The sequence below is a fragment of the Adiantum capillus-veneris genome, chromosome 2 (genome assembly GCF_014529385.1).
Source record: "Adiantum capillus-veneris isolate H3 chromosome 2, ASM1452938v2, whole genome shotgun sequence".
Classification (NCBI taxonomy): Eukaryota; Viridiplantae; Streptophyta; class Polypodiopsida; order Polypodiales; family Pteridaceae; genus Adiantum; species Adiantum capillus-veneris.
Window position 1 is genome coordinate 68,637,915 of NC_140932.1, and position 26,629 is coordinate 68,664,543.

Below are 26,629 nucleotides of genomic sequence, written 5' to 3' on the forward strand. Positions count from 1 at the left end.
CTAGAATTTTGTAGGATGAGTTGAGGATGGTAATGTGTCGCCACTGTCGAATCTCATCCAAGGAGCCTCCCTCCTTGGGAATCAGGTAGATCAAGCCCTCACTCATGCTATCAGGCATCTCGCCCGTGTGCAAAACGTACTAGAATACGCTGCAAAGATCTGAACCAAGCAAATCCCAGTACTCCAATAAAAAGCTGGGAGTCAACCCATCCTCCCTTGGACAGCTACCTCGGGGGAGTGCTCTGAGGGCCTCATGGAGCTCCTCTAGCTCTAGGGGAAGCTCAAGGAGAGAGCAGCAATTCAGGTAAAGGTAAAGGAAAAACCAAACTACGAACATCAAAAAAACTCCACTATAGAAAATTTGGAAGTTATTACATACAAAAAGAACCCACACCGCCATCTGCATGTTGCTGAAGCCCCTTAAATGGAATCTGATAGTCCAACTCCAGCTGTAGCAAAATCCAAAAAAAGATCAAGGCCCTTACTTTCAAAATCTTCTTCACTGTCAACCTCATCATCTGGTTTTTTCACTTTCCTCGATCTTCGCCTTCCTGGTATATTGTTATTTCGAAAATGTCTTCTTTTGGTTCCTTCCTTTCCTAGCTCCTCTGCACATGCATAAGAATTTCTTTCTTACTGAAACACAATGAAAAATGGTCAAAACCTGACAAAATATCATACCATACAATGTACTTGCAGGCAGAGGAAGAGGGTAATTCTCTTCCACCAATTTCAGTAAAAGCTCTCTCGGCCCCGAGACAAAATCATCCAGCTCGTTTCCCTGGATAAGTTCTGGAAGTTGTGAAGGACAATACAATGAAAATTTACCGGCAATGAATGGCAGTCAAGATGTTTACATATTTTGAAACGGCCTCTTCGGTCCTTGCTTCTCCAGTGCTCTGAAGACCAATCACAACACACTTACCCTCCTCCAAAGCTTGTTTTGCCAATCTTACTGCTGCAGGAACCTTAGCTGACATGCACATATGTCGGAAAAACCGCTGGGGGGAATACATGTTTTAATTGCCAACCCAACGTCAAAAATCAAACTAGTGCTAGTAGTTTTTGCTCTTCGGACTACCATAAGAAAAGGTATTTGATAATAATGACACAAACCTGATGACTTGCCCAATAGAGACGCCACAATTGGCTTGAACTGGGCTTTTCACAGTCATACAATGTTGATATAGTAAGCATAAACTCTTTTCGCAGTTCTGCCCACAATCTTGCGGCTTTGTTGTACATGTTCTACAATCAAGACTACTTGTCAGGTTGCCAAACATAAAAGAGAAATTTAAGCGTGACAACAAAATTACAAATAAATGTTTACGAAAGAGATCTCTGTGTATATTACTTGCATGTCAGCCTCCAGTATCACCTCGATTACTTCAAACTCTGCCCCCTTAAAACTTAGTGTGCGACACACATACATACCCCTGCATGACACCCAAAAATAATAGTTCACAGATTTCACTATGAAGGCTCGATTTCCTGAACTTGATCAAAAAAATTACCTCGCCTTCATGTCCATTGCCACTAGCTCAAGAGCTCCGACACCACGCTTCTCTAGAGCTCCTGCACAAATAGGTTGAGCAAAGCATTATGGTAACCTTTGCAAAAGGACCATCAAGACTGTGAAAAGGTATAAAAATGCACAGCTGTTCCATTTATGCAACTGAAAATGCTTCAAAAACCCCAGTTTGTAACAAGGTCAAAGCTCTGCAAGGTAAATATATCAAGGCAAGAAATAAGAAGATTCTAGCTAACAGATGAAACTGTGCAGTAAGCGATTGAAGAGACTACAGTCGGCACTATATTAATTGTATAGTCATGGCCCTTTTAGAGCCATAACTACAAATTCCTCTCCTTCTTCAGTTAGTTAGTTATTTCCTTCAAAGTCTCAGTTATTTAATGTGACGACTTTGCTTCACTGTGAATTGTCTTTCCACCACCACAAGTGCACTATCTCCTGCCTTCTCTATTTCCTACATATAGTTCTTCAAGCACAGGTAAGAATGACGGAAAACATCTAAAAGGAATTATAGCAGCAAAGAAAAAGGCACACTGCCTAGCTGAAAAACCTTCTGAGGGTTGTAGGGCGTAGGGATCAAGGCTGCAGGCAACAGGGGATTGTGTGAAGGAGGCAGATGGTGCAACAAATTGCACATAAGAGGTGAAATAGATATAACACAAGGGAGTGTAAAAGGAAGAAATCCAGCTCCACTAAAAATACTATTCATCTCAAAATAATATTCAAAACCAATTCTCCTCCACAGAACACACCAACAATCTAACCCCTGGCATTACTATGCAACAGAATTTGCAGACATAAAGAAAACATACGCCAGCGATAATGCATTGAATCTATGTCGGAAACAAAGTGCCTGTACACAAGCACAGAAATCTGCATGTATGCATAAGAAATTATCAGCAAAAATATGATTATGAATTCAGGGAATAGTGTTCGGCATTCTTCCCCTGATAATGCAGAGTGAAGCAAACCTGCACACACACGTACCATATTTGGGAATCAAGCAAAGACCCATGCAATGAAAGAGTCTTTACCCAAAAAAACTTGAAAGCTTGGAAAATCAGTGCCGATTCCCCAAAGTCCAAGTCTAGCCATGTAGCCCATATTACGAGGCTCAGATGCTCCAGTTGCTGAGCAGTAGACCACACGAGCTTCAGGCAATCTTGCCTAAACAGAAGAACTCTGAAAGTTGGATTTCTTCTTTCACTGGATGAAATTAGGTTTTTACACATTTCAAAGACAACAAACCTAACCTGAATTTCTAAAACAGCTTCACCAGTACGAGTAGCTTGGCCTCCAGCTTCAGGGACTAGATTTTTGGCCTTATGACACTGATACATATTAGCAAAGCTTCAGACATAAGTCAACGACTTGGGTCCAACAATGCAATTAGCTGAGCCAAGAGCGCAAAAGTAAACTGGTATTACCACAGCACTCACTTCAAACTCGTTTGTGCAAAAAAAATTGTACACCAACCTCATCAAAAATCAAAAGGCCATTAAAGTCAGGTCCACACCACTGAACAAGCTGTTGAAGCCTTGATTTTCCCTTTTCTGAAGATGCAATGAGGCTGCTGTAAGTTAAGAAGAGAACCCCCTCTTTTACACCCACAGCCTTAGAGTCGAGCTTTCCATATGGCAATTTGTTAAGTGCATGCACTGCATACAGTGTAAAATAGGTTCAATATGTAGCTACCCACTTTCTTTTTCATGTTAGGTTAATGCATATGAAGGAAAGTGTTTCGCTTTGATTAGTTGAGTCAAAAGAAAAAAAGAAAGGGCACAAACAGACAGTAATCTTTAGAGTATTCCCTTCTAAGAAAGGATCACAAATACAAGCACCTGTACTTTCTGATGTGACATCACCCAATGACTTCATGAACCTATACTTCTGAGGGCACAACCACAAAGTTACATGTATAACACTTGGAAAAAGGAAAGATACCAAAACCTAAGCTTGTCAGACTTTTCAGCAGGTGACAATCGTATCACTAGCCGGTGTAGTGTCCTTGAAGACATATGATGAAAAGGACAATTGCATTTTACTCCTTGCAGAAAGTGATCGTGTTTTGATAAGCTGAGCCTTTGAGACTTGACGGGTCATGTGCTAATACAAATTTGCAAGAATTCCTTGAACTTATTGACAAGATCTAAGCAGGTCTTTGTAAAGAAGCAGAAAGCTCTAGACTTCAATTACAGAATGACAAAGATGAAATATTAACAAGTATAGCCAACAGCTTAGGAGCAAGGACCAAAGGCTAGAGATGCAGCAAAACTCCATTTTTGAAGATGTCACATTGACCCAAAAGTACCTTGGCTAGTATGTATAAGCAATCCAATAAACACGGGGCCAATCCACAACTTAATAGAACATCCCTATCAGATGACAGAGCATGTGTACTTTGATGAAAACCATATATTTACCATTAGTTTGTAGCCTGTCAGACTATCAAAGGGTAAAGCCTTTGTTTGAGCAAAAACAAGGACAAAGTCATATGCATGTTACTTTCCACAAGGCCAACATTTCTTACTATGTGTGCTGAACAAAGTTCAAAAGACTTGCATGTAAGACTTTACACAATCTAGCTAGAGAGAGAACACTGCACTCTCAATGAAAGTTAAAAATCTTCCCTCTTAATTACGAAAAAAAGAATTTTTAGTAAACAAAACTTTCCACAAACCTTCAACCAAAGATGCCCCAACATCATCAAGGTCTCTCCGGGCATCATATTTCAAATCAGAGCCAACTGAAAGCCACCTGCCAGTTAACACAATGGCCTTATCAACTGAGTAATACGACAAATGAGCAGAGCAGGTGGGTGGGAAAGTGCATTTACAAGGCTTTGCATCTTTGATGTTGCCAGTTTTCCCAAACAAGCCCAGCGACTGTGCGTCCTTTACCAACACCTGCTCCATCTCCAATAAAGAAGCCTGCTCGTGAGCCATCTTGAAGATGCTGCATATGCCTCTGGAAACAAAGAACCTAGACAACTAAGACCAAATTTTCCTTGAGCTACAGGAGTCCAAAAAAATTGTCCAACCTGAGAAGCATATATTATAGTTTCGAGCTGTAAGCATGAAAGAACTTTTGCTTCTTCGATGTCTGCCAACAGTTTTAACTCATATGTAGGCTCCGGGGGCTGCACTGCAGACAAGGATGACGTCTCAACCACAGGATCTGGATGTGAAGGTCCTATAGAAAGCTTTGACGGGCGCTGCAGTTTTAAGTTCAAGAAATCCATAATCCGATTTTCATGAGCTGCAATCAGTGTTTGAGCAATACTTCCAAAAAGAATTACTCACATAATCAGTGAAAGTTTCTCCTACACTGCCTCCCTCGTCCTCTTCTCGTTCAACCTCCAAGGCAGCCTAAAAGCAGTCATCACATACAGTTGAGCGTAAACCTTAGTGCCAGAACAATTCACCAGTAACTCAAATTATTGGGTTTTCTCTTTATTCATTTTTTCGTCTTCCCGCTCCTCAATTCCCTCAACATCTTCTTGGACCCTGCTCTTGGCATTTCCATCCTGGCCCGCACAGCTTGTTCTGACACTGTTTATTTCTTTTTATCAAGAAGCCCCTAGAAAAATGGCCATTTATAACTTACAGATTCATCTAAGACACAGAAAATACACACACAAATTTATTCAAGACACAAATAATGCACAATCACTTGAAATATCTGCTTGCTGGTACTAGAGGGTACTGACTTCAGGTTCTTACTTGCTTGAGAGGTACCCTTAGGGTCACACATATAGGAGATTAATGCTAGGTCGAGCAATGCTAAAACCGAGCCCCACGCCCTTGGGAAAATATGCTGAAATGTCACTTATTGATAGGTTGGTGACTCATTAATAAGAGGTGCATCGTATGCAGATTTACCTAGGCTTGGTACTAATGGGAACACTCCCCGATGCCTACACCAAGCGGACACTGGTTGTGCTCTTGTGCAATGAGAGGGTATGTAGCTACTCTAAAGTGCTTGGACATGCAGGTCTTGCGTACAAGCTCACGAGGGTGCCAGAACACTTCCTAGGCTAACCTAACCCCTAGAAGTAGGCGTTATAGCTTGTCCACATGCACATAGGGTTAGATGTGCACGTGACACCTCGCCTCGGCCATTACCTTGCCATCATCGAGTGCTCCCATTGACGTCCATCATCGGCATCATCAAGATCTGCGTTTTCAGCCCTGCCTTACGCGAGAGATCTGCTGCATTTTACGCTTCAGATCGGCGTTTTTGCAGCCAGTTTTCAGCCCGTCATTCCTCACATCGGGAGTGCAACTCAGCTCTGATCTACCCCTGGGTGGCCATCAGCAACCCACATCAAGAAGGATCCCAAGGTGCATCAAATCGGCCCCGGAGGTGCCTCGTCTTGAGGCGTTACCACGGCGACAATCATCATTTGAGTCAGTAGAGTCTGCACTTGAGGTATTGCATGAGTGTACATTCCATTTAAGCAATTTAAAGTAAATACCACATTTGCAACACAGTGGGGCTCTTGAGAGGGTGGTTGGGACCCCATCGGGTGTCATTCTCCTCTACTCTCTCTTTCTCTCTCTCTACACATCTCTACCACTCTCTCTCATTCCCTTTCTTCAAGGAAAGTAAAAGGAACCATCATTCATGCTAAGGCACTGATTAACACAAGGAAAGAAGTAAAAGATTTGCTGAAGTGTAAAACCTAGATCTTCACCCTTTCACTTCCGCTGCACTTGACAGGAAAAGCCTCTCCTTACCCTTCCTCTTTCATAGGCGGGTTTTCTCAAACCGGAGTAGCACCCAATCATTCTCCTTCAACTGCAAGTCACATCGATGCTTGTCCACTACCTTCTTATTCGTGCTTGAGACTTCTACAAAGCCTCCCTTACCTTGGCAAAAGCAGTATTCAAATCTTGTGTATACTAATCTGCTCAAAAATCTTATCCTTAGTGCTCAGAATCTGTGAAACCTTTTTGACACCCTCAACAATCTAAAATGGCACCTTCCCCATAGACGTGTGAGCAATGTTGTTGTAAGTAAACTCCACCAGAGGCAAATACTTCTCGCATTGGATACAGATATCAGACTTCAACAAGTCCAAAACCACTGAGTTGCCTCTCTTCGATTGTCCATTTGTCTGTGGATGAAACAAGATCGAGAATTTAAGACGAGAATTTAAGCTGAGTGCCTATATTCTCCCACACTGCTCTCAAAACAGGCTCGTGAATCTGGGATCTATATCTGACACTATAGATTTAGGCATGCCGTGTAATCGAAAATCTGTGAGACAGCCAAGAGATCAGCTTTAATTGTCTTCTTTACCAGTATGAAGTGAGACTACCTGCTGAAATTGTCGATGTCTATCGAAATTCCATCATGCCTACTCTAAGTCTTTGGAAGATTGAAGATGAAATCCGTTGCTATACTCTCCCAAGGCCGGTCTAAAATAGTTAAAGGATATAGGAATCCTACGGTTTTATGCCAGTAAAAACTTGACCTTTTGACACACCAAACAAGTGCGTACAAACTCATCCATGTCCTTATTGAAGCCGGTAGAAATACTTTTCCACCCCTCTCAAGGTACTCTTGATGCCTCTATGCCCAGCAAAAGGAGGATTATGGCACTCCATCAACACCTTTTTCCTCTTATCTTTAATTACACATAACATGGTCAACAACCTTTCTTGCCACTCTATATCCTGTCAAAAATGTCTGCAAAATCGAGATATGTAGCATATTGATCAAGCATTTCTTCAAAGTTCTAGTGATGTATCGTCGAGATGACAGATGCTGGTGGCTTTCGAGACAATGCATCTACCATCAAATTCTTCTTCCCGTAAAATAAACAATCTTGAAATGGAACTCAGACAAAAATGTTCGCCGATCTCATTTGCTTATTTAAAAACTACTTCTGGGGCAAGAAGTATCTCAAACTGTGATGATATGTCAACACTGTGAAATCTAATCCAAGGACAAAATAACTCCACTAAATCAGAGCGTATATCATTGTTCACAACTCCTCGTAGATCTGAGCAACCTTCTCAAGTCTAGAGAATATTCTACACTCGTAAGCTATGACAGGGCCCTCTTGTATTATGATCGCTCCCCATAGTTATCCGGAACGGGAATGGGGAACGGGAACGGGAGGGTCTAGAACGGGACGGGAACAGGGAGGAGGGGGGGGTGGAACAGGAACCGGGCCGGAACTCCACTCTATGTTCCCATAGTGCCTCAAAAACCTGTAAGAGATGATTCCTATGATCTTCTTCATTCTTGGAGAATACAATAATGTCATCAAAGAAGGTGCCCATAAATGGCTTGTACTCTCTAAAAATCTGGTCCATCATCTTATTGAACATTGCAGGAGCATTTGTGAGGCCAAAAGGCATCACCAAATACTAAGGACGTCCTAAACGTGGTCTTGTATACATCTCCAAGAGCGATCCTGATCTGATGATAACCACTTTTCACGTCGATTCTACTAAAAACATGTAGAACCATGTAGTCTCTCAAGTATATCATCGATCTTGAGTATTCGAAACATGTTCTTGACGGTGATTTTATTGAGAGATCTGTAGTCAATGCACATTCTATCCATCTTTCTTCAAAACTAGAAGCACTGGTGAACAAAAAGGTGATGTAGTGAGTTGAATTAGGCCCTTTTCGAGAAGTTTCTTTACTTGGTTCATGATTTTCTCATTTTGGGGTCTACTAACTCTAGAAGGTGGCTGGTTCGGTGGCGAACTGCCAAGTATCAAATCAATCATATGATCTTCACCTCTCTCAGGAGGTATCTCTCCAAGAAAACCCTCAAAGAAACAGTCAGCTTGAGCTTGCAAAAATTGTTGTCATTCTTGTTCTAATTTTGACGGATTTGATTTGTTATGTTCGTTTAATTCTTTCAAATAGATTGAGTAAACAAAAAGACTGGATTTCATTAATTTGGAAGTGGCCGAAGACGGTACAAGTGGGATGGATTTGCTCTTTAATTTTACATCAAGGATGATTTCATTGCCTTTCTCATTCTTCAATGTGGACTTTCTCAGTCGAATAATCAACCGCAATGCGGTTCTTGTGGTACCAAGGGATCCCAAAGTGTACATCACAATCCTCTAGAGGCATGATATAAAAGTCCTCAAGCCCTAGATACCCCTGGCAGTTTGCTTATGACAGATGTAATGACGACATCACACCATCGAAGAATATAAGGATGTCCTAATCACGTACTTCGCCCCATGCTTTGCAGAGCTCGATACTTTCATCCTTCTGCTCTAGGCTCGCTCCCACAAAATCTGCAACTAGTCCTGCCTTTGTCTTTCCCTTCTTTACACGCTCCTCTGCCAATTTTGAAGTTTCTATTTATCCTCAGCTTGCTCCTTAGGTGCTTTCGTAGAATACTTTGCAAGAATGTGCCCATGTTCCCCACAATTGCAACACTTCTCCTCTTTATAGTATTCTATGCATTGCCCTACTGATGATTTCGAGCTGGTGGGTTTATTTTTTTGTTGCTTGCCCTTCTTTTTTTTGCCATCGGAAGAATCTTCTTATCAGGTGCAGCGGAATTGAAATGGTTAACAAGATCTAGAATTTACACTTTTACAAATCTTTACTTCTTGCCTTGCTTGAATGTGTGCTACTTAGCACGAATGGTGGTTCCTTTTAGAGAGAGAATGAGGCAAAGATGTGTAGAGAGAGAGAGAGAGGACATGACACCCGATGGGTCCCACCCAACCCTCTCAAGGGCCCCCCACACCATTTCCAATGTGGTATTTGCTTTTGATTGCGTAAATGGAATGTACACACATGCAATACCTCAAATGCAAACTTTATAGACTTGAATGAAATGAAGCACCTCCGGGGCTGATTTGATGCACCTTAGGATCCATCTCGTTGTGGGGTTGCAGATGGCCACCAAGAGGTAGATCTGGGGCTGAATTGCGCTGCTGATCTGGGGCTGATGGCTAGCTGCAAAAACGTAGCAGATCTGACGCGCTTAGGAGGGCTGAAAATGCGGCAGATGATGGACAGCAACGGGAGCAGTCAATGGGGCAAGGGAATGGCCAGAAAGAGGCTCAATGGGCTGCCGAAACGTCTGGGCTGCAGCAGGGAATTTGCGTTAACAGATGCACCGCTTTTCCGGCGAGGAACTGGGCCAAAAACACCAAAACGCTAGCTGCTGGGCTGATTCCTGCAATGTGGAGCAAAACACAGGGAGCACTGCAGGAGGCAGAAAACGCTGGCTGATCAGCAACTTGCGCTAGGGAGAATGAAGAAAAAACGCTTTGCCTTGTGCTTCTTTTATACTGACTTTTTGGGTGACACGTCGGGAAAATGTGCAATGTCCGGAAAAATGTGCAAATGTGCGCACATGTGAGTTTCGGCCAATAGAATGGCCATAACTCACTGATCTGTGAACCATTTGACGAAAGAGTTGGACCGACATGTTCCTCTAGCCTAGACCTACATGCACGTCATGTTAGATGCCCACCGAAGTGTAATAACATCTGTCAAAACACGTGTACAAGCCATTTATGAAGAGGGTTCCAAAACTGGAAAACCTAATCTAATGGACTCGTCCTAACATGCAAGCCCTGCAAGCAAGCTCACAAAATTGCCGATACCTATCCTCCTAGGATTCTAGACACTCCTATCTAGAGATATATACAAAATTGGCTCTGGACGCCAATGAAGCATGTCCACGTGACACACAAAGCCATGTTGTCCCATTGAGGCGGACACTAGTTTTCTTCTTCATAGCTGACTTGAGAGGTGCATGAACAACATCTCGCCATCGTGAGTGAACCTCGTCAAGTGGGTGGTGCTTCAGATACTTTGCATACTTCGGGTCCTTGGAGTACTTGATCATCCTTTTGGCACAAGTGTCAACCTGCAGTTGACGCCGATACTCCATCTTGTCAAGATCTCCTGGCAAGAGCAGGCCATGGTCATCCCCTGATTCCTCGGGGGAGGTCGGCTCTTGTTGGAATCTCCGTTGATTTTTGTTGCTCCACACTAGGATTGGGGTTAACTTCATCTTCTCAAAGTCGCTTAGTCGCTAGAAGAGTTTCCTCTATACTGGATTCATTGAGAGAACTGTAGGAAAAGGAATCGGATCCTTCATAGCAAAAGAATCGCTTAAGCTCTGTTCCCACTATAATAGGCTTGGACACTCCAAGCGAGAGATCTACAACAACACGTGAGAAACTGCAACAACTGAACTAAACTTGAATAGAGAAGGGGAGAGAGAGAGAGAGAGAGAGAGAGAGAGAGAGAGAGAGAGAAGGAAAGAGCGACACAAAGTGGCAGAGTTCCGATTCCAGATACACCGGTCCAAAAGACTGTCCCCGTTTCGGTATTTCTTTCTTATTGATGCTTCACAAGGTACAATGTCCGAGGGTCCTCTCTCTGTGCACTTGCTCCCAAGCTAATCTGCCATAGAGAAGGGCCCTAGTTCTGCTTATAAAGTTTCAGGTGCAGCGGAAGTGTTTAGGCATTTAGCTTGGATCCACACAAACACAAGGTTACTTTATTTCATACAATGAAGGAGAAAGGGGGGGGGGGGGGGGGGGGGGGGGGGGGGGAGAGAGAGAGAGAGAGAGAGAGAGAGAGAGAGAGAGAGAGAGAGGGGCAACAAGGTATGTCAGGTCCCAACCACCCTCAAGGGCCCCCTTGCTCCGTTTCCAGAGCAAGTACTTGCTTTTATTACTTGCACAAATACTGATACAATGATCCTAGATGTTGATGATGCCGAGATGTTGATGGGTACTTGCTAGAGATGCTAGGTATTGATGAGATGCTAAGGGGTACTTGCTATAGATACGTGGTACTGCGAGGCTAAGGCCTCGATGCTGAAAATGCTAGGGAGCTTTGATTGGGATCTACAATTGGTTCACGATAAGGGCTGAAATCTGCTATCGCTGAAAAACGCTGATGGGGGAGGCTAAAATCTGTTGATGTTGATGCTAGGGACGCTAATGATACTGGGCTGAAAACTGTAAGGTGCAGCGGAAGTGAAAGTCGAACTTTGCTCGAGATGAGCGCTCCGAACTGTGCTCAAGGTCCCTTTTACTTACGAAAGGGAGAGCCTTCCGTTCCTTTAATGAGAGAGTGCAAGTGATCACAAACAAAGTGGATAAACACTTGTGAATGAAGGTACTGAGACTGGGAGATAGAGAGAGAAGAGAATACGACACTAGAATGTTGTTAACCCTCCTCTGAAGGCCCCACTCTCTATGGCGAGAGCGGTCTACTATTGATTGCACAACTCTGGTACAGAGGTGCAGATGCAATGTTCTTGATGCTATGATGCATCCTCAAGACTAAGTGGCACGGGCATGGGAGGGTGGGATCTACGGCGGGGGCATTGTGGGCCGTAGATCCCAATGGCGGCGCCGAAAGTAAATTAGGGTACCCCAGATTACTTTTTATAATAAAAAATAACCTAGGGTACCCTAATTTACTTTCGGCGTCCGCCCCTAATTTACATGTTTTAAGTAAATTAGGGCCCCCACGTTTCACAACGCACGCATGGCGTAGTGGTTAGGGTAGGCACCTCTCATGCGTGAGGTCCCGGGTTCGAACCCGCCACCCCAAAATGAGGGTACCCTAGATTACTTCCAAAATACGGGTACCCTAGATTACTTTTTACCCTAGGGTACCCGGATTTGGGATCTACGGTCCACAATGCCCCCGCCGTAGATCCCACCCTCCCATGCCCGTGCCACTTAGTCTTGAGGATGATGCATGAGGTCCTAGGTCGGTGACGATAACGACGGCAAGGTGACAACAACGCTGTCCTTTGTGGCTGAAAATCGCTGGTTTGACCTTGCTGAAAACGCTAATGCATATTTATGAAAACGCTGATGTAGCTGTGTCAAAAACGCTACTACTCCTGGCTGGTTTTATCTGTGGACAGCAAGGTGAAAAACGCCAGTAGATCAAGGCTGAAATCGCTGATTTGTCTGCTGCAAAACGATGATTTGTTTGTTGTAAATGCTTGTGGAAACGCTATACCAAAGGCTGATCTGCGACGTGGGAATGGCTGCTGAAAACGCTGGGCTTATCTGATGAAAAACGCCAAGGCTTGCAGGGGTTCTTGCTTGAGAAGTTTGCTAGAGATGCCTATTGCAAGTAGTTGCCTGTGCACTTCTTTCTTCTTCTGCCAGAATACACTAGCGCTAGGTTTCTTATATACGGGCTTGGATGAATTGCCCTACCCAATTTCCCAACAAAAGTCACTTAAAAATAATAAGTGAAAAATGACTAAAAATGGGAAAATAGCTTTTTTACACTGTAAAATGCTCCTGTGGAATCTGATGGTAATGTTGATGATCATGTTGTGTGCAACCAGAGGATATGCATCTACTCTAAGTGCCTGGTCATGCACGGTCTACGAACAGACTCACAAAAGTGCCAGAACACTTCCTAAACTAGGCTAACTGAACCGTTGTCATGAAGTAGCTTGTCCACATGCACATGGGTTAGATGTGCACGTGGCATCCCCTCCTTTTTGAAGTGGGGTACTGGTACCGATCTGCATGGTTTCCTTGTAGGCTGCCAACAATTCGGGATAATCTTTGAAAATTTCTTCATCCACCCACACTGCTTCGTGGGTTCCTCGACCCTTGAACTTCAAAAAGTACTGTCTCACTTGCTTCTTTGAACCATGGCGAAACCGATGCAACAACACTTACTCCGGCTCCATGACTTCTGCTTCATCGATGATCTCCGGCGCTTCTTCTTTGGAAACGTCCTTTGGAGGTGTTCCTTGAAACACTTTCAACCAAGAAACATGGAAAACGTTGTGCATTGACAATGAGTTAGGCGATTGTAATTTCATTGAAACCTCATTTATCCTTTTAATGACAGGAAATGGACCATACGTTCGAAAAGACAACTTAGGACATTTCTTTCCAACTTGCTTAACACGTTGCTTCATGATTCTTAAATACACCCAATCCCCTTCCTTGATCGAAACATCCTGATGATGCTTATTAGCCTAGCGTGAATAAGACTCCTCAGCCTTGCTTAGCCAAAGCTTTACACTCTCAGAAATCTCATCCAATGACTGACTTTCAACATTGGCATCAAGCATTTGATTGACCAAGCGAATCAACAGAGTGTGGAACGGACGGCCAAAAGCTGCCTCATACGGAGTTCGACCAATGGTGGCAGAGGAATAAGAGTCATTCAAAATAGCCTAAACCAATGGGAGATAGAGCTCCAATGAGATTGATGATCATGCACATATGACTTTAAAACATCAAAAGCCAACTGATTGTAAATCTCTGTCTGACCATCTGACTGTGGATGAAAAGCCAATGAAAAATTCAACTTAGTGCCAAAAATTTTAGAGAGTGCGCGCCAAAAATTGGACGTGAACTTAACATCCCTATCTGAAACAATCGATTTTGGCAAACCACAGAGGGGGTACCAATGCTTTATGAACAACCATGCCACATCTTGTGCGGTGACTGTGGCCTTACAAGGAATCAACATACAAAACTTGCTGAAATGATCAACAATTGTCAAACATTGAGTGTTCCTTGAATGCAAACTTAGTCACAAAATCCATGGACATATCTTGAAAAGGTCCATCGGGAATAGGCAGCGGAAGCAAGAGGCCTTGCTGATTACCTCGAGGAGCTTTTCCTTTCTGACAAATAGTGCACTGTGTGACGTAACGAAACATATCTTTTCACATTTTAGGCCAATAAAAGAATCTTTCTATTTTTTCCAGAGTGGTGTTCATTCCCCGTTGCCCACCCGTGAGAGAGTCATGTGCATCATGCAATATGGTTGGCCTGAGAGAGGGCAACACACATAGACGTTGACGAAAATACAACAAACCATCACAAATGAGATAGTTGCTTCGCCCTTGGGAAGCAAGAGCCTGCAACCATTGTGTCATGTGACACATCCAACCCAATGTGTCCGTGGACAAGCTACAGCATGACCAGGGTTCAGTTCCGTCAAGTCAGTCTAGAATAGGAAGTGATATGGCACTTTTGTGAGTCTGTTCGCAGACCGTGAATGACCAGTCATTTAAATTAGACGCATATCCTCCAGTTGCACACAGCATGATCATAAGCATTCCCATCAGAATCCAATAGGAGAATTTTCCAGTGCATTAAACCGATTTTCCCTATTTTTGATATTTTTCACTTATTTATTAAGTGACTTTCGTTGGAAACTAGGTAGGGCAATTTTGCTAAGATAATATATAAGCAAACCAAAGTTAGCACTTTCTGGCAGAAGAGGCAATAGGAGCACCTTGCTCAACAGGCAACTTCTCAGCAAGACCGACCCCGCGACAACTCTAGCGTTTTCAGCATTCAGAAGGCCTAGCGTTTTTGCATCAGATCAACCAACGTTTTTGCACTTGCAGATTCACGGCGATAGTAGACAGCAGATCAGCCCTAGCATTAACAGATTCCCCCACAACAACAGATCAGCCCTAGCATTAGCAGATTTCCACCGCAGAACCCCAAATCAGCCTAGCATTTTTGGACCAGCCAGAGACCTAGCGTTTTTACGGATCTTCGCGACAGAAGCAGCAGTAGCACCAACGTTTTCAGCTTTCAACAGTCAGACTCCGCAGTAGAACCCCCAACCCTCGCAGATCTCACCTCCCCGCAGCAGATCCTCACCGCATGGTCAGATCCATCGAAGTTTGCAGTTTCAGCCCAGAAAACGCAGATTTCAGCATCTACGTTTTCACCGCGTCGTCGTCGCATCGTCGCCATCGACATCGTCACCGACATAGAGTCAGAATTCAGCAGATAAAGATTTGCAGATTTCAGCCCTTAGGAGTTTCAGATTTCAACCCGTCTCGTCGTCGACATCGTCGGCAAGTCCAAGCATTGTAGAGATTTGTGCAATCATAAGTAGACCGCTCTCGCCATAGAGAGTGGGGCCTTCGGAGGAGGGTTTAACAACATTCTGGTGTCATATTCTTCTCTCTCTCTCTCTCTCAGTCTCAGCACCTTCATTCACAGTGTCTATTTACTTTGTTTGTGTCCGCACTTTCTCACTAAAGGAACGGAAGGCTCTCCCTTCCGTAAGTAAAAGGAACCTTGAGCACAGTTCGGAGCACTCATCTTGAGCAAAGTTCAACATTCACTTCCGTTGCACCTTACACATTGCTTACCAAACTCGGAATCCACATACTGGTTCTTCATGTTGTCGAAAGACACACCACACCCTAAAGAGAAACTATGGATCTTGACTCAATTGCCAAAATCTGTCCTTTGCGATTCAACGCATCTGCAACAGGGTTAGCTTTTCCAGGCACATACTCAATCAAACCTCCAAATTGCTCAAAAAATCGTGACCACCATGCTTGGCGATCACTCCAATGTGCACTAGGCATAGACTGGAGCCACTTGAGGGTTGGTGATCTGTGCGAACTGTAAACTCTCTACCATAAAGAAAATGCTTCCAATGCTTAAGAGAGTGAATGACAGACAGAAGTTCTTTATCATAAACTGAATAGTTCTTTTTTGCACTATTGAGCTTTCGACTAAGGAAAGCTACTGGACGACCATGCTGCTGAAGCACAACGCCTATGGCGACATTGCTCGCATCCGTCCATACCTCAAACGGGTCATCCCAAGAGGCAAGGATAAGACACGGTGCTTCTGTCACCGCAACCGTGAGCGTTGCGAAAGCCTCAATGGCTGCTTCGGGCAAGTCTATGCGCTGACGGCGAGTCTTTACCCCTTTCAAAACATCAGTCATAGGTGCGACAATCCGTGCAAAATTCTCTATGTGCGAACTATATGCTTGACATAAACCAAGAAAAGAACGCACATCATATGCAGTTTTGGGCAAATCCCAATCACATACATGTTCCACCTTCGCGGGGTCTAGCTTGACGTCTTTTGCAGAAATGATATAACCCAGATAAGTAACTTCAGTGAGAAATATTCAGATTTCTTAGCTGCAATGTATGACACTCATCCAAACGGGTCAATACCCTCTCTACATCCTTTTCATGTTGTTTCCCACGATGCACAAAAAATGAGAATACCATCCAAAAAGATGAACATACATATACCAACCATATCGCCAAAACGGCCTACCATGAGACGGTTAAATGTACCCACGGCACCTGTCAATCCAAAAGGCATAACAACATATTCCCATTGCCCTTGCTCTGTGCGAAAAGCAGTCTTGAAGTGTCGCCTTTGAATACCCTTACCTGATGGTATCCACTCTTAGATCGACCTTACTGAAGACCTTTGCCCCATTGAGCCTATTAAGGATATACTCAACGCGAGACATCGAAAACTTGTTCTTGACGGTCATCTTATTCAATGCCCGATAATCGACACACAAACGAGACGAACCATTTTTCTTGTTGACAAACAAAATAGGAGCAACAAAAGGACTTACACTAGGACGTATAAATCCTCTAGCCACCAACTCCGTGAGTTGCCGCTCTAACTCTTCTTCCTGTGTCTTGATCAAACGGTAGGGATCCTTACTGACAGGCTGTGCCCCCTCCATAAGCTCGATGCGATGGTCCTCCGGCCGCTCGAGTGGAAGACGGGGTGGACGATCATCCTGGAAAAAGAGGTGCTTAAACTTGATAAACAAAGCTGAATACCTGTCTGGAGTCTGAATGCTTTTGAGTAACTGGAGAGGCATAGATGAATGCCGCTTGTTCTCCTCGTCGTAATTCACGCTTTGCCTGTACATGAAAAATGAGAGGCAAAGAATGCAGACCTTCCTCAGCACAAATGATCATAGAAGAGTCGCTTTTGGCATTTAATGTGAGAGTGTTGTCTCCCAATCAATGAGAGGGTTATGCTCACGAAACATCTAATGCCCAAAATCATATCACATCTTGAAAGAGGAGACACGATAAATTTCATACGGTAGGCATCTTGTTGAACTAAAAACAACACATCACGGTACTCTTGCGTGTTGAGAGAGTCCATACCGGGAGCGAAGCGAGACACCTCGAGAGGAGATGTCAGACTAACCTCTAGGCGGGCTCTCTCTACAAGAGATGCACTCATCACATCATGCACACTACCTCGATCAAACAATATAAAGAAACGCTGACCCTTCACATGACCATAACACTTCATGAGAAACTCATCAATGTGTGTGTCAGAAACATGTGATGACGCAGAATGATTCATTAAAGTGTTTGTGGTAGCTGTGGGTTCTTTGGGTTTTTTAGGTGGGGCCGTCTTAGGACAAGCCTTCTTAATGTGACCCTTGACTGAAATTGATAACATCTACCTTCCTTAGCATAAATCACTTCTTCTTCAGCCGCCGATATGTATCACGGGTTAGCTTAGGTTTTGCAAGTGCTTTAGCTTTACCCTGAGATTCATTGTTAGAGTTCTTTTTCGAAGAACTAGAGGAAGATGGGCTAGAAGAGTTACCATTCTTACCGTTCTTACCACTCTGCGGATTCTGAGGAGTCTGAGAGGTTCCTTGAGAAGTCTTGTTCTCCTTAGGCTTTCCCTTATTGTGCTTCATCTCCTGTGTGAGAGCAATCGCTACCGCCTTGTTGAGGTCAACTGGATCGACCACCTCGACCTCATACTTAATATACTCGTCCAATCCATAAAGGAACGCCTCCTTGCGCTCAACATCCGATTTGCGTCATTGGGTGCTGAGCTGCAAAACACAATTAGAGAAAGACATAACGGGCATACCATTTTGCTTGAGACCGCGCCAATCGTCCTTCAACCGTGAGAGATACTGGGGCGGCATAAACCACGCCTTGAGCTTGTCTTGGAAGTCGGCCCAATTGAAAGAAAGGGGCACGCCTTCCTCGGCTTCCTCTAGATGCGCGGTCAACTGTGCCTCTTGCCATATGTGGTACCAATTAATGGCATCACTGGCAAGGTACATAGCTGCCATCAAAACCTTGCTATTTCCTGTCTTCTTAGTTGTCGCAAAGTAAGCATTAAATTAATGCAACCAAGAATGAATAATAGTAACATCCATATTATCGTCATACTTACTAAAGGTCAGCTGATGGGGTTGTTGGAGTCCGAATCTCTGCTTGTGCTACTTGAAGACCTACTAACTTCTTTGACTAGCTCGGACTTCGAGGTGAGTACCTGTCGGACCAACTCTTGCATGCGTTGGTCTCTCAGCGCATCACGCTCTAACTCCAAGGCCGCTCTTCTTTCTTCACACTCGCGATCCAAGATTGTCTTTCTTTCTTTGCACGCTTCGGGCTCGCGCTCCAAGGCAACGCGATTCGCTTCTTGTTATGACATCATGTCCATCATCGACTTGACCAAAGCCTCCATCGGATTTGGTAAAAACCTTGGCGTAGATGGGGAAGGGGGAGGGTTTGAAAAACCTATTGGTGGGGAAAATTCTTCTTCACCACCCTCATGCTCATCACCTTCGTGCAAAGTATCCATTCCGCTTCGGGTGATGACCATACATTGAAGTCTTGGGTTCTGAAGTTCTTGAGGAACATGGGTTCTTGTAGTCTTGGATTCTTGGGTTCTTGAGTGTCTTGAGTTCTTGAGGTTCTTCTTTAGCTTGCAATCTGTGTTAGAGAAGGATCTTCTCTTACCCAAGCTCCTCTTTCCCGCGGGCACACCCCTTGGCGGCCTTGTGCTCACACCAAGGTTGCTTTTTCCCACCTCACGTTGATTGGCCGGCAATCCTCTCTCAATGAGTGAAAAGAGAAACAAGGGGAGCTTGGACAAGCCCTTTTTTCTTGGGTTTCCTGTCATTCTTCAAAAACACGATTAGGAATCGATACACCCAAGAGGACTTGGGTTACGTGCAACCGCAACAACCAAAAAAAAAATCTTGTGGTTCTTTCCTTGAGTGATACAGAACACTTTCGAAGCTCTGATACCAATGTAAGGTGCAACAGAAGTGAAAGTTGAACTTTGCTCAAGATGAGTGCTCCGAACTGTGCTCAAGGTTCCATTTACTTACGAAAGGGAGAGCCTTCCGTTCCTTTAGTGAGAGAGTGCAAGTGATCACAAACAAAGTGGATAAACACTTGTGAAGGTGCTCAGACTGAGAGATAGAGAGAGAAGAGAATACGACACCAGAATGTTGTTAAACCCTCCTCCGAAGGCCCCACTCTCTATGGCGAGACCGGTCTACTATTGATTGCACAAATCTGGTACAGAGGTGCTGATGCAATGTTCTTGATGCTATAATGCATGAGGTCCTAGGTCAGTGACGATGGTGACGGCGAGGTGACCCTGTCCTTTATGGCTGAAAATCGTTGGTTTGACCTTGCTGAAAACGCTGATGCAGATCTATGAAAACGCTGATGTAGCTGTGTCAAAAACGCTGCTACTCTTGGCTGGTTTTATCTGTGGACAGCAAGCTGAAAAACGCCCCTAGATCAGGGTAGAAATCACTGATTCGTCTGCTGCAAAAACGTTGATTTGTCTGCTGTAAATTCTTGTGGAAACGCTAGACCAAAGGCTGATCTGCGACGCGGGAATGGCTGCTGAAAACGTTGGGCTTATCTGATGAGAAACGCCACCACTTGCAAGGGTTCTTGCTTGAGAAGTTTGCTAGAGATGCATGTTGCAAGTAGTTCCCTGTTGCACTCCTTTCTTCTTCTGCCAGAATACACTAGCGCTAGGTTTCTTATATACAGGCTTGGCTGAATTGCCCTACCCAATTTCCCAACAAAAGTCACTTAAAAATAATAGTGAAAATGGCTGAAATAGGGAAAATAGGTTTTCTGCACTGTAAAATGCTCTTGATGATAATCTGATGGTAATGTTGATGATCATGCTGTGTGCAACAGAAACCGGCCAGTAGGGCGGTAGGCGTTGGCTTTCACCTGAAATTCTTTACTTTTGACACACACACACAGCACTTTGCAAAGGAGACCTGTAACGGGAATTAACACTTAATCACACACACGGCTCGAAAGCTAGAATGCTCCAAGCAGACGCCGACAACCTGTAGGCCCCAAAATTGGCACCCCTTTCGGTATTTCTTTATTCTTTAGGAGGGTAAAGTACAAAGAAGAGTCCTGGGAATCCTTTGACTGTATCCCACTAGATACCGCCTGTTTTGGCCAAAGTTCGGCAACATCACAACCCCTAAACTTGCGCGAAACCAATTCCCCTGCTAGAACTCGCTTCTACTGGCATATACCCTCTGATTCCTGCCCAAAAACAGTAAATTCGGCACGCTGTATTTATTGGTTTTGCCCTGTTTTCAGCCCCAAACAGTCCCCTAACTATCCTCTGCCAGTGGGGAACGATTCCCAAAGGTTCTGGCGTCCGTATGGCTGAAAAACAGTAAAATTACAGCGCATACACAGCGCTGATTTTGCACCTGTATGGTGAGGTTATGACCCTCACCAGTGCCTGCTTTGGAATAGCAGCTAGCTACCCCTGTTCCTGCTCAAGGAGACTCTTGCCTCAGCACAAAAGCATGAAACCACACAGTTGTACATCAGTCAAATGAGGAGCCCTCTTGTGGGGCATCACATAACTGCAGGTAGGGGAGAGAGAGAGCAGTGTGTAGTGTGCAGGGCATCACTCCTAGCACCACACTGTACATGAGAGGGAAAGGAAGCACTCCATAGCTCTTAACCTGTGAACAAAACTTGAAATGAGGCCTCTCCCAGCTTAAAAATCAGCGCCCATTTTTCTACAAGGGGAAAGTTCATGAAAAACCGACACTTGGCGCATTTACAAGCATTTGCCCGTTTTGGGTTCGCCGCTTAAAAATATCCTGACCGGTTGCCTAGTTGACTTCGCGGCAGAGTTGTAAAATGTTCCCCTAGTCATACCGGAGGTAATGACGCGAACCAGAGTTACCGGGGAACGCCCCCTAGCCCTCGTTCCGGTGTTCCGAGGGGCAATTCCCTTCCCGAACGTTCCGAAACGTCCCGGAACGTCTGACGTTCCGAGTGGCCAATTCAAACCGGAACGGCCGTTCCAGAACGTTCCGGAACGCCCCTGGAACGGCCAACGGCTACAAACAAATTTGGCAAAAATTGAAAAAATTGAAGTAAATGTTTGGGCTTCTTTTTGAAGTGTGCAAGGCCTCAAGGACTCATAAAATGCACCCCCCTCCCCCTTTCTCTCCACAAGCTAATCCTCAAGGCTCAAGCTCTCTCCCTCTCACACTCTCAAGATCTCTCCCTCTCAAGACTCAAGGCTTCAAGCCTTCAAGCTCTCTTCCTCTCCCTCCCACTCTCTCAAATCTCTCCCTCTGCCTCTCACTCTCTCGAGCCTCTCCCTCTCTCTCTCTCTCTCTCTCTCTCTCTCTCTCATCATCTAGTCATAGCAAGGTTGAATGGTCTTCAAAACGAGTTTTTTGTGAGTATTAGAGTCAAAGCACTCTAATACTCCTTGTATTTAAACACAAGGAGCTAAAAAATGCACTATTTGGGTGTTTTTTATACCTCCCGTTCCGCGCCGTTCCCGTTCCGGACCCCTAGCCATTCCCCCGTTCCGCGGGGATCCTGTCGCCGTTCCCGTTCCGCGTTCCGGGTAACTATGACGCAAACACATTTCACGGCCCAAAATAGCAGTTCCCTAAATTTTAGGAGATGCTTCCGTTGGGCTCCCACTGGTCTTCTGCCCATTTATCCTCATTGGGACCGCATCCAAAAGTGCAATGTGGCCCAACTGTCGGATACTTTTTGTTGGTAGTCCCACCTTGACTTTACGCCTTCATTGAGTTCACTTCCTAGTATCCACCAACTTGCTAAGTGCGACGGGGGAACCTATATGATCTTGCTCTGAGCCTAGACATCCTATTACCATACGAATTCCAGTGCCGACCACTACCCATCTGCGGGTGAAACTACCGTTCACATTGGCCATGCAATGTCCGACCGTTTGCTACTTCAAGAAGAGGGTCTCAAAAACAAAACAAAACCCCTTGGAAAGAAACCAACAACTAAAGTTAGCAGTTGCCAGGTTCTCGTGACATAGTTAACAATTGCCACGTCCCCGTGACATACCCCCTTCTTGAAATCACAAACGTCCTCGATTGCATACCATAAATACACGCCACTGATGATCTTGTGCTATTAACACTCTTTTATCATCGCATGTATCCGCAAGAAAGGTCATAACATATAGATACAAATGACTTAATGAGGCCTTCATACTTTTGTCATTACACTGAATTCGTATGTACATTTGATGTACTAGCTCTATCATTAGCCCTCCTTTGCACACGTTGGGTTGGGGCATAAGTAGGCCGTAACCCAAAGGCTTCAAGGTAAAGCTGCAATATATTTGGTGACTCTGACAGTTCATGCTCTTCCATCCACTTTGCATCCATAGGCGGATAGTTCTTGAACTTCACCAAATAGCGTCTTGCAACTTGTCCTTTAACTTTTCTGTCCTTACGTGCCAAAACTTGCTCAGGTACCAGGATCTCATCAAGTTCCTCATCTGGCATATCTTCTAGCACATCACCCACGAAGGGTCTTAGAAGACTCACGTGAAACGCATTATGAATCTTCCATGCATCAGGCAATTTCAGCCTATAAGCCACATCGCTGATCTTGTCAAGCACTTAAAAAGGCCCATAGTAACGCATGTTGAGCTTAGGAAACAGCCGTTCTGAGGAAGAGTACTGCCCACCAGATGCAAAGCGATACCTTGGCTCGCTGCTGCTCGCACCCGCCCCCTCTCCCCCCCTGCGCCATCGCCCTCCCTCACACCCTCGCGCTGCCCTCCAACTTGTCCACCTCGCCCTGCCCCTCGCGCTACCCCTGCTGCTACCCGCTGCCCAGCTCAGCCAGCTCCCCCTGCCCTCCCCCCCCCCCCCCCCCCCCCCCCCCCCCCGCCCCTGCCCCCCCCCCCCCCCGCCCCCGCTACCCAGCGAGCCCGAAGCTGTTCCCGCAGTCAACCACGCCAAAACGCCCCCTCCCACTGTCCACCCCCCTCGCCCTCTTTCTACTGTTAGCCTTCTCCCTCTCCATTCTTGCTTGACGGGCGTCGCCAGCACCGTTGACGTGCTCGGTCCAGCAGGTCTTCCCCCCTTTTTTCGTCGACGATCTTCCGCCTTTTCTTTACCAGTAGCAGACACAAATGGCGGCTCATGCTCCACCGTAGAGGGACTTCAATGAAGCCCCCTCGCCCGACCCCGCTGAGCCCACCATTCGACTTGCTCTCTCGCCGACAGAGCAAGCGAGCCTAGCCGCTGAGGTAGAGCGATTGCAGGCGACTTCGGTCATCTGCAAAATTCTCGGCACCCGACCCAGCAGAGGAGAGCTGCGAGACCTTCTCCATGCCCGCCTTCTTGCAGAGGTGGACAAGATCTTGGATGTCCAGATTCTCGGACGGGGGTACTATTAGATCGAGTTCGGGACCTCCGAGATGGCTTCCAAGGTCATAGCTATGAGTCCACTAGCCATCCGAGCATCACGCGCCCACTTTCGACAGTGGCGACATGGTTTTGGCCCGACTTCGGATGTGCTAGTAGAGGAGGCAGACATCCCCATCTCAGTCTGCTTTCCGGGTTTACGGAGGGAGTACCTCCCACTTCTCTCCGAGATTGGCTTCGCCATCGGGACTGTCCTGGAGACACCTCGTACAGCAGCATCAGTAGCTGCCAAGGCGGCTGGCATCCCCTCAGTTCGAGTTTTGGTCAGTGATATCCACACGCTCCCGAAGGTCATCCTTCTGCCTCGGGTGAGTAGGGGTTGGTTTAGACAGAGTGTGGAGTACTCGGGCCTCCCGAACCAGTGCTTCATTTGCCAACAGATGGGCCATCTAGCGAAGGCCTATCCACGGAGGAGGCCAGGACCTGCACCTCAGCCTCAGCCCGAACCTGCTAAGGCTTGGCCGCAGCCACAGTCAGCAGCACAGCGCACAGATTCAGAGCCACCCTCCGAGCCTGGGGCTCCAACGGAGGAGGGGTGGCAGCAGGCCCGTGGCCGTCGACACGAGGGGCCACAACGACAGCCTGGCACTCAGAGTGGCCCTCAGGTGCCTACTCAGCAGCAGTGGGTTCCCACGGGGAACCGCTTTGGTCCTCTTGAGCAGGAGGAGTCCCCTACGCCAACCTCCACCTCCGCTTCACTCTCGAGAGCCGCTCCCCCTTCAAAGGTCCCCTCCTCCTCCTCATCCTCCGCCCCGCCCTCTGCTCCCGTCGCCTCTCCACCTCGCCCCTCTACCTCTATCGCCCCACCCCGCTCCTCTTCTCCTCCGCTCCCCCCATCTCCTTCTCCCCCCCCCCTCCTACTCCAGTTCCACAGTCGACTCAGGAGACTGTTCCCTCGCCGGCGGCTAGGAGATCTCTTGGCAGCGCCTTTGCCACGAGTCGCCTAGCGAGAGAGGGTCAGCCCTTCTTGCGGCCCCCTCTGCAGATTCAGACATCCTCCCTTGCAGCTATCCCTCGTGGTCTAACGAGCATTGACCTCCGACGCCGCTGGAACTTCTTCAACTACGGGTTCACTCGTTTTCTCGGCGATTCCGGAGCAGACCACGAGGCAGCCTGCTTCACGGTCCATGCTTTGTTTCTCGCCTCTAGGGAGACAGAGGCCTTGGACTCAGCAGTTGGTTTCTCCTTCCCCCTCTGTGGTAGGGCCGAGACAGACTGGTCCCTCAACTCAGTGTTGGGATGGTTGCATACACAGGTTCTCAAGTTCTCTCATCACTTGGGAGAACTTGGAGTTACAGATTTGCTGCAGACTTTGTGGCCTATGGCCAAGTTTGCGGTGACACCCCCAGACTCAGCAGGATGTAGGCATATTGTGGTGTACTTCTTTGCTGATACGCACTGTTTGCTTTGCTATGTATACATTCATGAGGACTCCTGGACAGAGGAGGTTGCTTGACGCACGGCTCGCTTTGCTTGGGCTTTGGCTAGGCACTCACTGCAGTCTCGCCTATCTAGAGGACGCTCGGATGCGGATTACTCCCCATCCAAGCCAGCGACGAAGATAGCCCGTCTTGCTGCTACAGCAGCATCTGTTCTCTCTCGCTCCCCATGAGGATTGTCTCGTGGAACGTGCAGGGACAAGGTGGGCCCCAGTTTCAGCGACAACGGGGCCGATTGCGTCAGGAGCTTCAGCGTTGCCTTGTGGGAGGAGAGATTGATCTCCATATGCTTCAAGAGCACCATCTATGTGAGGGCCGCATTCGGCGATGTGGTCAGATTTTGCGTGGACGATATGATACCTTTTGGTAAGCTGCTTTTGCACCTTGAGGCATCCAGGGTGGAGTATGTATGACTATTGCGGATTCATTGCAGCACGCCATTGTGGGAAGAGGGATTTTTGTGTCAGGCAGGGCTCAATGGATTACTATGCAGGTTCAAGGTGGCCTTGTGGGCTTCCTCAACATCTATGCGCCCAATGTGGTGAGTGCTCGTGCAGAGTTTTGGTCATAGATTGTTGAGTCTTTGCCGCAGGCTGACCACTGGTGTGTAGGAGGGGACTTCAACATGTTGGAGGACCCTTCTGACAGGATTGGACGCAGCCATGCTACTGTGCATGGAGTCAAGTTACCAGCTTGGGAGAGGTTGTGTATGATTTTGAGGGTCTCGGATACATGGCAGCACTCTGGCTTTGTGAGGCCTCCAGCGAGTCTTGCCTTCTCTAGATCGGACCGCAGAGTGGGAGGAGTGAATCTATCGCGGATAGATCGCTTCTACACTAGTGACCACTTCACTGACTTGGGGGGATCAGTGGACATCTTGGCAGGGACATCCTTCTCGAACCATGCACCAGTCATCCTCACAGTTGGCAGACAGGCAGAGGAGTGGGAGCACGATGCTTCGCATCCCAGAGCGGGTCTGGTTGGACTCAGTACTCAGAGAGAGGGTAGAGGCTCTCTGGACAGAAAGCATGGACAGCCAGGCTCTACCTGCAGACAGAGTGGCCTTAGGCCTAGCTCAACTTAGCCACTTTTTTCTCCAGGAGTCTCTGGCTCGACGGGCTGCAGCGCGAGAGGAGGAGCAGCGTCTAAGACGAGGCATTGCTTCACTACAGAGGATGCAGGAGCAGCATCCAAACAGTCCATGGTTGGAGGAGCAGTTACAACAGGCTCGACAGGAGCTTGCTTGCACAGAGGAGAGGCGTCATGAGTTTGCCTTTCACCGACAGGCATCTCAGTGGACTAAGGTGGGTGACAAAGTGACAGGTGTTTTTTTTGAGACAGTGGGACCTCCGCA

General features: G+C 46.3%; 1 protein-coding gene across 2 annotated transcripts in view; it reads right to left on the reverse strand.

Moving 5' to 3' along the window:
- Window positions 1-26,629, reverse strand: part of EMB1135 (RING/FYVE/PHD zinc finger superfamily protein) — a 240,192-nt gene that overhangs the window by 147,440 nt on the left and 66,123 nt on the right. The window contains exons 2-14 of one of the 2 annotated variants that reach the window (XM_086486114.1): window positions 4,834-4,899; window positions 4,572-4,745; window positions 4,368-4,498; window positions 4,212-4,288; window positions 3,008-3,189; window positions 2,785-2,862; window positions 2,566-2,698; window positions 1,515-1,575; window positions 1,355-1,436; window positions 1,117-1,248; window positions 858-1,001; window positions 682-781; window positions 486-608 (exon numbers count right to left, since the gene is read on the reverse strand). In XM_086486114.1, coding sequence (XP_086342240.1) covers window positions 486-608; window positions 682-781; window positions 858-1,001; window positions 1,117-1,248; window positions 1,355-1,436; window positions 1,515-1,575; window positions 2,566-2,698; window positions 2,785-2,862; window positions 3,008-3,189; window positions 4,212-4,288; window positions 4,368-4,498; window positions 4,572-4,745; window positions 4,834-4,899 — 1,483 coding nt within the window. Of the gene's footprint in view, window positions 1-485; window positions 609-681; window positions 782-857; window positions 1,002-1,116; window positions 1,249-1,354; window positions 1,437-1,514; window positions 1,576-2,565; window positions 2,699-2,784; window positions 2,863-3,007; window positions 3,190-4,211; window positions 4,289-4,367; window positions 4,499-4,571; window positions 4,746-4,833; window positions 4,900-26,629 lie in introns of those variants that run through there. The other variant, XM_086486118.1, reaches the window with a different exon arrangement.